At 36.0% G+C, this 13,610-nt stretch overlaps 1 protein-coding gene across 1 annotated transcript; it reads left to right on the top strand.

Annotated features, from left to right (window-relative positions):
* The first annotated feature begins 719 nt into the window (after window positions 1-719).
* Window positions 720-7,328, top strand: LOC104168330 (transmembrane protein 245-like). Its single transcript, XM_009708896.1, has 4 exons — window positions 720-918; window positions 2,266-2,440; window positions 5,654-5,848; window positions 6,862-7,328. The coding sequence occupies exons 1-4, from the start codon at window positions 720-722 to the stop codon at window positions 6,905-6,907; spliced, it is 615 nt and encodes a 204-aa protein (XP_009707198.1). The 3' UTR covers window positions 6,908-7,328.
* Window positions 7,329-13,610: the final 6,282 nt, after the last annotated feature.

Below are 13,610 nucleotides of genomic sequence, written 5' to 3'. Positions count from 1 at the left end.
TTTTTGTGACTGTGGTCCTAAGGCACAGGTATTCAGTTCAGTTATAGGATACTCCAGATGCGTAAGTGTGCTGGGGCTGTAAAAATGATACAGCACTTAGCTGCCTGTTTGCTGTCTCATGAAGCTGTGGTCACACTTAAGAGAGGAGAACTTTGTTTTGTGGCCAGCATGTTGGATGTAGATTCCGCAGGATTGAATTAGATTACCAGACTTTCTATTTGGTTTTTAGTAATGTCACCTAGTAAGCAACCTAAATGCTAGGAATATAAAGATATTGAGGCTAAAATCCAGTAATCAATATGAGGTGTTCAATTATTTTCTTCTGGAAAGCGATGAAAGTATGTAGGAAAGTAAGAGTTTCAGCAGCCTATTTCACTTCTCAGACCAGTGGTTTTAATCCGATGAGAATGAGCAAGTATAGAAATGTAAGCAGATAAAGAAAATGAATGAACAGGTAGAAGTGGAAAAGGGCAAAGTAAAGTAATTTGTACGTAGAATGGTATTGCTTCTCATAGATAAAAGGTTATTTTTGATAGAGGATGTGGTCTGATGCTTGAGCAGTTTCTTTCAAGGACTTTATCCCTGGAACCCAGGAAAGAACAGTGTGGGTTTTTGTGTCTAAGTGCTTCAAATGACAGATACGATGGATGCTTATTCTTTTCATAGGGAACAAACGCATAAAAGGTTCAGTGTTACGATTTGAGTTATTTGTGGTACTCATGGCTTTGCAGTTTTTCAAAGCAGCTTGTGTATATCTTTATAGTTCCCAGAATCGTATTGCCAATAAAATTTATCAGAGGTTCTTTGATTGTTTTAGAGGTGTATTTGATGCTTCCCTCAAAATGGCTGGGTTCTATGGACTCTACACTTGGCTGACTCACACTATATTTGGGATTAACATAGTCTTCATACCATCTGGTAAGAATGTTAATAATTATAATCTATTTATAGATAATACTGCATAATTATTTACTGTACAAGATCAGTAGGATTAAATGTTGCTGATAAGCTTAGTCTTGAAGTTATTTTTAGAGAATGGCCATGCGTAGGGTGGAGAGAAGTCCCTGATTGCTATCTTACCTCTGAGCCTTGCCTTTTTCTGTTTTCACAACACATCCTCTGCCAGCTATTTTACTTCTCGTGTCTGTTTCTTTTGCTGGATGTAATTCTTTCTCCCTTTTAATCAGTCCAAATCTTTCCAGGTTTTAACTTCATTCTGCCTGCCTTAGCTTTTGTTTCTTCCGTAGTTGACAGGTGCTGATTTTTCAAGATGCCTAAATACAGGAAGATGTGGCATCATGAAAATGCATGATAGAGGTGTGCTTCTTATTTTCAGTACTGTTGCCTGACTGTATTACCAACCTCTGGTTTTCTGGCTTTAATCTTAGCTTTTGAAATGGCTGAACAGTTTTCACTGAAAAATCTTCCCTCTTCCGCTTTTGCCTCTCTTCCTCTAAAAATAATAATAGTAATTAGGGAACAAAAGAGGAAGCTATAAAGCAACAAAACACAATATAATAGGAAATGGCTGTATTATAAAGTGCAACTACCTTAAAGGCATTGGTTGTTGTTAGACCTACTTAGACGGTAATTGTTCTTTTTCTTTCAGCTGCATGCAAAATTTTAAAAGTTTTTGCTTTCTGGTTAATGAGACCAAAAAAAAAACGTAATTATTTTTTGTATTATGTTCATTCCTGTTGCATTAAATTACAGTAACAGAATGACAGCAGTACTGCATCACTTTAGATTACGACAAGTATTTGTATAATCAGAAGGGTGTACACCTGTGTGTACAGATGTGCATACAGAAATATGTGAGTCACAGATTTTATATTTACCTTGTTCCTCACAATACTACCTACATTATTATAGTTGACTGCAGGAGATTCAGTAAGTTACAATGAGACTTCTGCTTGTATACTTCTTGCACACAGTTGCTAATTTGTAGTTACGTAAAAGTTTGAAATGTGCATGATTGATATAACTAAATTTTTCTGAATTGGTGCCTCTTTGGAAGTAACTCCTATGACTGAAGCTTTTGGTGAAGCTGTTCTGTATGGGGAGTAGTGTAATTTTCTTTTTTTTCCCTAAACCACAGCTATAAAACACCGAGAGCCTTATGTGGCACTTCTTCAGTGTCATGTTTGCAGCAGTTGATAGAAGTGGGACTACCAGTGTGGCAAAAGTGTCAGAATTTAACTGTAAATATATTTGTGAAATATGTTTCTCTGGTCTTTTTCTCACCTCTGCATCTCTGTGCTTTAGCATTAGCAGCAATCCTTGGAGCAGTGCCGTTTCTGGGGACGTACTGGGCAGCCATCCCTGCAGTCCTAGATTTGTGGCTTGTGCAAGGACAGGGATGCAAAGCCATTTTGCTCTTGGTTTTTCACCTCTTGCCAACCTATTTTGTAGATACAGCAATTTATTCAGATATATCAGGGTAAGTACATTGAAGACTTTTTAAAGTTAGTATTGTAAAAATGCTTAACGATCATCAATGACTTTAATTAAACTTACTTTTCTGAAGCATGCAGAACAATATCTTCAAGCATAGGAATAGGTGTAGTGATATCATGGCATAGTAAGAAGTCTCACTGGCCTAAGTGCCTTTACTTTCCCAGGCCTCTTTTCTGTGAACTTTGTCACTTCAGAGGTCTTGAACTCATTCTCAAAGTCAGCAAAATCAACTGTTTTGGTTGGTAAAGTAATTCTAAGAATACTTTTGCTATTTATCTAATCATTGACTAATAATTTTCCTTCACATCACCTAATGCCAGATGATGCTGCAGAACAAACAAGAAATCCATAGGCTAGTTAGGGATCTGAAAAATATACCTTATTTTTTCAGAATGGATTGTGAGAGTTTTGAGGATTTTTTTTGAAGCCAGCCTTTGTGTTGTGTCATCATACCCCAGTGTAAAAATCTGTTGATTATGGATTGATCTTTAAATGTGTTGAGACAGATGAAGTTGCAAAACTGGAGATAGGCTTCTACTGAGACAGTAGCCAGTGCTGCTTTCCTGTTGTGGGAGGTAGGCACAGATTTCTTGAAAAATCTTGCTAGGTGTTTGGCTGCCTCTATTGACTTGAAATGTCTCCTGGTTTCAGCTTTGAGTTTGTACACAGGGAAATAAACTCTAAACTGTGGAGACAAAGTCAACCTTTGCAGTTGTATCTGGAGTGCAACTGAAATGTACACTGACATTTTCTGCTGCTGAAATATCTAGTGAATCCCTTATGGAATTCGGACTAGAAGATAAAGCAGTACTATTTAACAGAGCTGGCAAAGATAGGACCTGTCAAGTTTCATATGTGCAAGACACGTTCACAACCATGTACAATATAAAGTGGTACTCCTCTAGTTACTGCTTCAATCTTGGATCATCACCCCAGGTGAAGGGCCTGGAAAACAAGTCTTATGAGGAGCGGCTGAGGGAACTGGGATTGTTTAGTCTGGAGAAAAGGAGGCTGAAGGGAGACCTTATCGCCCTCTACAACTACCTGAAAGGAGGTTGTAGCGAGGTGGGGGTTGGTCTCTTCTTCCCAGTAACTAGCGATAGGACAAGAAGAAACGATCTCAAGTTGTACCAGGGGAGCTTCAGGTTGGATATTAGGAAGAATTTCTTCACTGTAAGAGTCATTAGGCATTGGAATGGGCTCCCCAGGGAGGTGGTGGACTCACCATCCCTGGAGGTGTTCAAAAAACGTTTAGATGTGGTGCTTCAAGACATGGTTTAGTGACTTAAGTGGGCATGGTGGATTGGGTAGAAGGTTGGACTTGATGATCTTTGAGGTCTCTTCCAACCATAACGATTGTATGATTCTATGATCAGAAACAATCCTAATAAACTGTTTGAATTAAGGACTTGGTTACATGCTGGTACTAGTTACTCATTTGTGCTGATTTTTATTTCAGTAGAGTTAATGTAGAATAAGGGCATTAAGTGTTTCAGTTCTGTGTTGTTAGGAATTAATATTTTTGTTCACCAAATATAATTACAGTGAACAGAGAAAATCTTAACGATAATATGCACAATATTAATAATAATTTTCAGAGACTGTGACACTAGTTATTTTGCATTAATTAAAGCTAACAGGTGAAGTATAATCGAATTATTATTTTTTTCCAAAATAAATCATGGATAAATTTAAGGCTAGTAGCTATTTAACCAGCCGATAATTCTTCTACTTATTGGAATACATTTTCTGACTGTAGGGGATGCAGGCTCTGTTTACTGTCCAGAAAATACATGTGGCAGGAATAGATTTTCTGACAGTGGAGCAAAATTGTATTCTTTCCATTAAATAGAACAGTAAGCGTCATGCTGTCGTGCAATTTAGATTAAATCTGTTTGAAATAGCTATAATTAGGTTATGCAGGGTTTTCCAAATGCATTAAATTTATACTAGTCTTATTTCATCAGGTGATCTGTTGTTTAATTTAGCAAATTAGCCAGAAGAACATTTAAACTGATATAAATGCTGGAAAAAAATATTTGAAGATTTTTCAAAGATTTAGAAATGAATCATGGAGAGACACTAAACTTTAAGGTCAAGTCTGTCCCCTCAGAAAACAATCAGGCCCTACCACTAGATTAAATTTGATCTAGGTAAGACATGATTGGGGTGTGTATGATGTAATAGGTCATGTTTCATGGCCTCATTCTGCACACAGTTGTGATGAAGGCAAAAACTGCCATTGTGAAGTTGGGTAGAAGTCAGGACTGTAGTAGAAACCTGGCAGAAACTGCTGGAGCTCTAAACTGAGTAGCTGGTATTTTCATTCCATTAGTCAGAATTTAGAGCAACTTCCTGAAAATTGGGTGCTAAGTTTCTACTGTAGCTTGTCTTATATAAGTCCGTATTACCATCATTATTTTAGCTCTAAAGATTAAGCATGATGAACAGGTTTTGTGTAAATGCTGCTGATAGAATTCTTGTTGTGCGCCCAAACTGAAACACAGAAAAGAAAATTGGCATGGCTTACTTGCTGCCATAATAGCTCTCATCAAAAGTTCCATCGGCCCCAACTTTCCAGTAAATATTAATAAGTTCATAAAAATATAGTTTTGTTTTTCATCTGAAAACATTAAAAGCTAGTGATAACAAACACTCAATCTGAGAGATTATTTTATAACAAAATGAGAAGACATGACTATTTATTTAAAGAATATATGCTAACAATTCTTGGAAAGATGCAATGCAGCTTGCTATCACCATGTAAATTAATGTCTTTGCTCAGGGGTGCCCACAGTATGTGTTGCTAGTTGTCTCAAAATTTAACAATTCTTGACCATAAAGCACAAACAGTCTTTGTAATCAATCATCTTTCCATTTCAGAATGGAAATGTTTTTACCATTAACTCCTTCAGACATTCCACAGCAGATGTCTATAAAGTAGCTACCCCATTGTGGATATTACCAGCTTTACACGCTGCGATACATTGTTTGATCTGTTGTGCAAATACAGCTCAGAATACAGCTTGGAATATTTGTGCAGTCATTCAAAGAGCAGTTCCTAGGGTAAATATGGGTATCTATAGCTAGCTCTGTCATTTTCTAAGCTTAATAAAACTTTATGATTAATTCATATTTCATAATTGATAGTATTGTTGTTGTTCTTAATTTTATTCTGCTTGTGCCATAATTCCAGAGGTGGTCATCCTTACCTGACAGGTCTTGCAGTAGCTGGTGGAGCATATTACCTGGGACTGGAAGGAGCCATCATAGGACCAATTCTACTTTGTATACTTGTGGTTGCTTCCAACATATATAGTGCCATGTTGGTGAGTCCAACAAATTCAGTGCCCACTCCATCACAAGCAGCATGGCCATTACAGATTTACCGGTAAGTTATAAATGTCTGACATGTATGCATAATGTTTTTATGTGGATCAGTGTATGTACGCATAGGTATAGAGAATGTGCATGAGATTTATATATGGGTGTGATACACATCTACATGTATATTGAAGTATTTGGAGAGGATTTAGCTATCCAATATTCTAAAATAAAAATTATGGTAAAGTAAAATACTCACTGGAACTTGTAAACTTGAAATGTTGGTTTAAAGTCTCTCTGCTTCTTACAGAAGGCTCTTTCAGAAAATTCACTGATAATACCTTTGCATCCTATAGTTTATATGTTACCATTGTGCTTGGAGATGATTGAACATCCTTTTTTCTGTGTGAAACTATTATTCATGGATATCTAATAGTCAGTGTTCGTTGTCCTTAATAAGAGGCCTGCCTGAAATTTTGCATTTTTATGTGTTACTGTACAATACTGCAAAATATAAATAAACATACTTGAATTTAAAAAATGAGATAACATTATATGCTATTATTCCATTAAAAGTATTAATCTTTTTATTGAAGTTACCAAACATGGAATATAGAAATGTATCTTTAAACTGTACAGTTAAGAAATGGGATGAATAAACTCCTAATTGAATATTTAATTAGAGTTGGAAATGATATTGTGAAGTTATTAATGACAGTAGCCATTTTAATGTCTCTACTGTCTTGTTCAGTTACATAGATTAGCTCATTACACGTATATCTTAAAGAGGATTCTGTGCTTGTCAGAAATAATCCTTTGCTTCGTTCACATTAATAACGTTGTCATCTTTCATATGGATAACTTAGGAGAAAAAACACTAATTGGACCTGTCTGTAGTCTCTGACTTGTAGAAGTTATGTTCCAAGACCTTCTGTATACACCATAGACAGAGCTTCCCACAGTATGCAAAAAAATCTGCATGTGTGTTTGTTTCCTGTTTAATTTGTAGGAAATTAGATATTTGTAATCACTCAACAGATTTGAGTCTTACTTGTTTTTTTTTTTATCCCTGCCCCCCAGGTCATCTAGAGAGAGTTCTGAGGAAATGAAAATGGCTGCAGAGTGATGAAGGTGCTGTGCTGCACCTATTCAACATGAGAGAATTGCTGTCTTGTGTCTTGAGTTCACAACAGCCATGGCCTTCTGTCCCTTTCCAGCTGTGCCTAGGGGCAGCTCACAGGGAAGCATAGCTTGGGTTTTAGGAGAAACCACTTCTCAAACATCTGCTGGCCTTACATTATTGTGCACTTCGCCTCTTCAAGGGAGAATGTCTGCTTCCCATGGCTTTGCATACTAACACCCAGTTCAATTGCCTCATTGAAGACCTTGAAGACCTTCTGTCTTTATAAAAACAATACTTAAGAGGACAGGTATATCCACTGGAGCCATTATCTTATCTGCTGAAATTACTAACTTGACTTTTATTTATTAGGTTATTTGTGTTACTAAATTGTAGTAGCTTTAAAGAAAGATAATTTCAAAATATTTATTCTCAGTAAAGCTGGTGGCAGAAAAAGGTGTAAACCACTCATTCTTAAATAAAACTAGAATATAATTATTTGCTGCTCCTCAAAGTATTTCTTTAGAGGCTTTGACCATCATCTGTAACTCATAATAACACTTAAATATTATCCTCTTATACACACTGAAATTTAATGTTATTGGAGACTGGTATTTCTAGTATCTTCTTGAAATTAGTAGACATGCAAATTGTTAAATGTGGGGTTTCCTCATATTGAAATAGGAGGACTTGTTTAAATAGTTTAAATCTTGCCCTCATTTGCAGTAATAGTATTTTCCTGTTACCCGCCATCCTAGTGGAGTCATCGTGTCAACTAAATTTAATCAAACGCCTTAAGTGTTTTCAGGCAGAGGTAATGTACAATTGTCATGTCTACTTGCAGTAATAGGAAGAAGTTGAATGGGGATTGTTTAATGTTGGTTTTCAAATGCTGTGGCTAAGTTCAATTAACTTTTCAAACAAATTTAAGTTTATTTCCAAAGAGGAAGGGGAACGAGCATGGATTTTGGTTGAGTTTAGTTTGGTTTTTTCCCCTGTAAGCCTCTGGCCAAGTACCTTATTAAGATATATCTTATATATTAAGATACATCTTAACAATAAACAAAGTTCTTAAATTTCTGTAACGGCGTGTTGCCTATGTCACAGCATCAAACTCCTGTAGTGCTTTTCTTCCATACATAATTTTGCTTAAATTGCAGTTTTAGTGGCATTTAAGGCCTTTTGTATTGATTGTTGAAATATTTTGACATAATGGATCTTCATAAATGGATCCTTTTTATAAATAGGAAGTGGGGTTTTTGGTAGAAATTTCATACTTGAACAGCTTTTCCACAAATACAGTGAGGCCCTGGGTACAAAGTAGCAGATGCACATGCTTAACCAAAGAGCCACCTTTTAGTTTCTAGTAACTTCTCTTCAGTTTATTTCAGAGTTTGATGAGTTACACAAAATACAGGCATGCCTTGCATTTATTGTTGACAGTAATGCAACTGTTGGAACAAAAATATGTCCTTATCTAGGGAAAAGGATATCTAAGATTTATGTACCAACAACTCTCGGTAATGTAGATGTTTGTTTTGCTCAAGTTGCAGAAGTGCTGATAGATTTGCAAGGCTCTTACTTTCATGACATTGCATGTATTTTTACACTGTTTCTAAAAATACATTGCCATAGAAAGTAATTGGAAAGTACTCTGATACTTACTAAGCAAGAAAGACCTGCTATGGGTTTGCACTAAACAGGCTGCCTGTTAAGACACAAACAGCCTACTCCTGAGATTCTCAAAATTAGCTGCTACAATTTTACTGATGAAATTTTATGCTTAAAAGCGAGGTTTCAAGTGTGCTGTTTTTACACTTGCAAACTTGCAGGTATGTGTTTGAAGGACAGACTCAGGCTTAATTTAGTGGTTTGACTCAAGCTCATTGAAATACGGAAACATGCCATTTAATATTTTACATTCTGGAAGACCTACACATCAGTTCCAACTAACTGAATAGGAAGGATGTATTGCTTGAATTAAGTAACTGTCCTGTGTTTTTATTTCCTTGGTTTTGTGGCTCACATAAAATCTTTAATGAAGCACATTTTTATAATTGTTGCTGGCTAGGGTGGAGGAGGACAAAGAGCCTGAGGTCCCTAAGTATTCCTGCAACATTCTAACCAACTTGAATGAGACCAGCGTGATACTTGGGAAACTTTTATTCTATTACTTTTTTTAGTTCACAGTTTTGCACTGAAATGTTGTGTTCTCATTATAGCTCCTTGTAGACAGCATTTAAAGAAGATTACTAGCAAGAAAAATGCATCTTTAATGTATTTCCAGTTTTCCATTGCTCATCTTTGCTTACTAGTCAAGACATTGCTATTGTCCACATTTGCTATCCCAGTTTTTTCTGAGACAATTTTTCAGATTCCTATGGTACTCAACATAGTCATTTTAAAGATTCATTATAAAGCATTCTTTTGTTTGTTTTTAAGTTTTCCTCTTCTCACCCCCCACTTCACTCAACTTCCTTACACCAAAGAAGGGTCTCTGCTGTGAAGATTAAAAAAGTATTTCAGACACAGTTATCTTCAATAATGGCAAATCACTAAAATCAGCTGAGAAAGTATGTTGCTATTTTGAAATGTTCCTTTCCTAATGTGAAGAGAAATCATTTTGTATAGAGAATTCATATCTGATGTAGTCTTGTTAGTTTGCCCTCCTTGCAAATGAGGCTTCACATTGATGGTTTCTCTTTCAAATTCAGCTAAGATGTGCCATGAAGAACCATCCATAGTACAGTGTCTTTCCCAGTAAATGTAGCTTAAGGAGCTAATGCTATGTGCCATGCCTCACTGAGGAACCAATTGTTTGGTTCACTGGTGGTGCAGTAATGGTATACTGCCAAAAGAAAAGAAAAATAAACAAAACCTCCAATAATACCTTCTTAGAACATGAAATACTCACTAAAGTTCACCATGTTTAAAAAAAACAACAAAACACCACCTTATGAAAAAGCGTATTATTTAAGGTTTGTCTTTAGTAGTGTCTAATTACCACCAGAAATAGAAGAACTTGTGCTTGCGTATTTAACAATCTGTATTATTTTCTGAAAAGACTCAGCCTCTTTAAGAACAGTTTAATTTAGATTGACCTTACATTAATGTGAAAATAATCAAAGCGGTCATTTTGAGTTCTGGTCATTGTAATGTACCAGTTCCTGGTTATATTGCCCCATCTGCAAAAGCAAGCAGCAACTCTGTGGGATAAGCTTTTAGATGGCTTGTGGGTTTCAAAAAAGAAAAAACAAGGGAGGGGAAACTCTTCACACACCCTTTTCTGTAGTGGCATTAAATTAGTTTTCTTAGGAGAGACCATCTTGTTCATAATGCTTATAGGCAAGAAGTTGATGTCGTTTAGCTTTACTGTAAACAGTCATTCCAGGAGCAGTTATTTACTTAGTACCTTTTGTATTCAATTTGAACAAAACCAATTTAGAATTCAGAAGGGAAGGCTTGTAGTAGACAAAGAGAATGCAGTCTCATGGTATGATAAAATACAACTGTGCTGTTTTTTATCATTCTCTTCTAGTAAATCAGGCTTGTTTCAAGTAGGTGTAGTGCCAAAGGGCTAGTGGTAACTGTTTCTTGCACTCGGTCTAAGTTAGCCCTTCCTCCCCTTCCTGTACCTTAGTTGAACATTACTGTGCTGTACCAGAGCTACCAGAAGTGAATGTGTGCCAGTTTACAGCCCAGCATGTTAACTTCAGGTCACTGTAAATACTGGCTTAATTGAATACATGAAGCAACAAACTGCAATGGGTGAGAATGGCACACATTCATTTTGCCAGCCTTTCTACAATATGGTGACTTTCAGCACAGGTGCACCGTGACCAGGAGGGAGCAGTAGTGACTTATTTTGAAAGACTGCTTTTTTAAAAAAAAAAAAAAAAAAGTTTAACATTGTAGTCATACATACGATATACGTTTTTCAGAAATTAAGTTGATACCCATGTATCTAATAATGGAGACAGCAGTCAGATATTTCCATATGCAGTGGTATGTATTTGCAGCTCATCTAGGGTACATTCAGGCTTCTCTGATTTCAGGGACTATGTGGCTTCTTTTCAAGACTTTGGGGAGGAAGATATACTTACGTGTATTTTGTCAGTGATTATTGCATTAGGAAATCCATAATCTGTTTAATTAAACAAAATAAGAAAAAAAGCTTTTTTTAAAATTGGATGCTGTCTCCAGTATTATACATTGTGGGTATCAGTGTAACTTTGGAAATAGGTGTATGGCTGCAATGTTAAACATACTGTTTTTCAGAAAGCCTGAAAATACAAAACTGGATAAAGTTGTTCCCCAGTAAAAGCAGCAGCAGAATTGCCATGCTGCTAATCCCTAGTACTGGCGACAGACTACTGCAAAGAGCGCTGCCTCTCCTATGGATCTGATATACTAAGGATGGGAAAATACCATTATTCTACTGAGACTCTATAGCTTTGGATCAGTGGTAGAAGATGCTCCCACAATTGCCTTTATTCAAACATTGTGCTTATATTACATTGGCTTAAGTTTGTCATTGCAGATAGTGCCACCTTTATGGATACTACCTCTGGAAACAGCTACAACGTCCTTCAGAAGGTGCTGAAAGCTGTTAGCATTGGAGTTAGTATTCATTATGTTCAATAATGGAGGTAGCATTCTTCTTCTACAGATGTAGTTGTTTGCCTTGAAGTTTGCAATTTTACAAGAGAAAATTGATTTCCTAGTTAAATAATCTTTACTGAGTGACAGCTGGCATCTCTTAAATCCATGGATGCATCATCTTTATAAACTCTATCTTGTCTTGTATTTCAAAGGGTTTATTATTATTATTATTTCTTACACTTTTTGGTGAAGCATACTTTGGCAATTCCCTTCTTATTTCTATTTCTACAAAACTAGAATTGCCTAAAACTCTTAACAAACATTAGGGAGGCTTCATATTTAACCTGATACTGTTTATCTGTCACTTTTAGTAAAATACGTTAATGCTTTATGGTAAAATTCTCGAAAATGGCTTTTAAGTGATAAAATTGGAAATTAAAAAAAAATGAACTTGGTATTTTGAAACCAGAAACAATGCCAGAAGCGATGAGCATATTCAGGGATTCTGCACTGGGTTTGTAAATGTATATTGATATTCACCATTATATAAATATGAGCAGTGTCTGTCCTATTCAGACTTAACTGAAATTTTGTCCTATTTTTTTAAGCTGTCTGAGAACAAAATAGTGCCTGTATATACTGAAAACAAGCAACATTTTCTAGAATTAATGTTTACTTGATCAAGGTTGGGGAAGAGCCAAGCAAATACTGGTAGGGTGACTAGGACTGTTTTGTTGTAGTTTATAGTAAGTTGGGAAAACTTGTTCTTCCATCTAGTAATGCATTGCTCAGAGATTACTGTTCCAGGAAGTATTTGCACACGTTTACTAAAGAGCTGCCAAAATTAATAGGTCTTCAGTTCGCCCATCTCTTAACCTCTTCCACAGCTTGTCTCGTATCTTGTTTTGAATTTAGTTTAGTATATGAGAGTATTGCTTCATCCTCTTTTGGGATCAGTCCCAGGAGCTGAAGGGCATGCTTTGAATGTCCATACTGAAATAGTATGAAATAGGAAAGAATTGCTAATTGGCAAGTAAATGCATCCTTGATGTGCCCTGCATATGGATGGACTTGGACAAACATACTTCATGTTGCATTGAATGTAGAGATTATTCTTTGAATATAGCACTATGTTGCGATACCAAAGCTAGGTTTGAATTAGAAGCAGGGCATATTTGCTTGCAGCAGGATGCATTTGCAAGCTAATAAAGGCAAAGTGAGTGCTGTAGCATCTAAGTATATAGCTGAAGGATTTTCAGCATGATGACTTTAAAGCAAAACTGTTGATTTCTTTTCCTAGCCTCACTTTTTGCCACTTGACTATTGTATACAATGATCCAGGGAGGACCTACAGTCAAAGTAACTTTTCATCGTATTGGTGTAGATTAAATGTAGGAGGCATCACAAAGCTAAAAAGTAGCCACAGAACAAAAGTTAATTAAGCTTAAGAACTGACATCCAGGCCATAAGGTTGGAAAAACAAAATCCAAATTTTTTACCTCCTTTCTGCCAGTCTCAGCCCAAAACTGAAGCTTTTACAAGAAGTATTGGGAAAAAATATTTTCGTGTTGTTTATAACTTACTGGCTGTGTAGATCAGTGTTTTCAGTTTCCAGTGTCATCAGTGATATATTCTGCAAGCATACAATTTGTTCACATTGTTACCTTTAAAAACAAACTTTCTATGCTTCAGTGATAGTTGGAAACCAACTTTTTATACTAATAGTTAGGTGTTTACCTATATATATATATATATATATATGTTAACTAGTGTTCACTGTTTTGGTTGGAAGACTAGGGAAGTTTTTTTTTCCCTTTGGTAAATTTCACCAAACCAAATCCAAAGAAACTTTTTACATTGGGTCCTAAGACTGGCTAGACCCTATGCTTCAGTGATAGTTGGAAACCAACTTTTTATACTAATAGTTAGGTGTTTACCTATATATATATATATATATATATGTTAACTAGTGTTCACTGTTTTGGTTGGAAGACTAGGGAAGTTTTTTTTTCCCTTTGGTAAATTTCACCAAACCAAATCCAAAGAAACTTTTTACATTGGGTCCTAAGACTGGCTAGACCCTACTCAAACCTAAAAGCAGGTCTTT

Source organism: Cariama cristata, unplaced genomic scaffold (genome assembly GCF_000690535.1).
Source record: "Cariama cristata isolate BGI_N322 unplaced genomic scaffold, ASM69053v1 scaffold7281, whole genome shotgun sequence".
Taxonomy (NCBI): Eukaryota; Metazoa; Chordata; class Aves; order Cariamiformes; family Cariamidae; genus Cariama; species Cariama cristata.
The sequence above is the reverse complement of the archived record's forward strand: the minus strand, read 5'-3'. Positions and strand labels throughout refer to the sequence as shown.

Bases quoted from the DNA above. Each gene is read 5' to 3' on its own strand.
- LOC104168330 (XM_009708896.1), top strand. From the start codon at position 720: ATGGCTTTGCAGTTTTTCAAAGCAGCTTGTGTATATCTTTATAGTTCC. The intron at 919-2,265 runs GTAAGAATGTTA...TCTGTGCTTTAG, and splicing joins CATAGTCTTCATACCATCTG to CATTAGCAGCAATCCTTGGA. The intron at 2,441-5,653 runs GTAAGTACATTG...CCATAATTCCAG, and splicing joins ATTTATTCAGATATATCAGG to AGGTGGTCATCCTTACCTGA.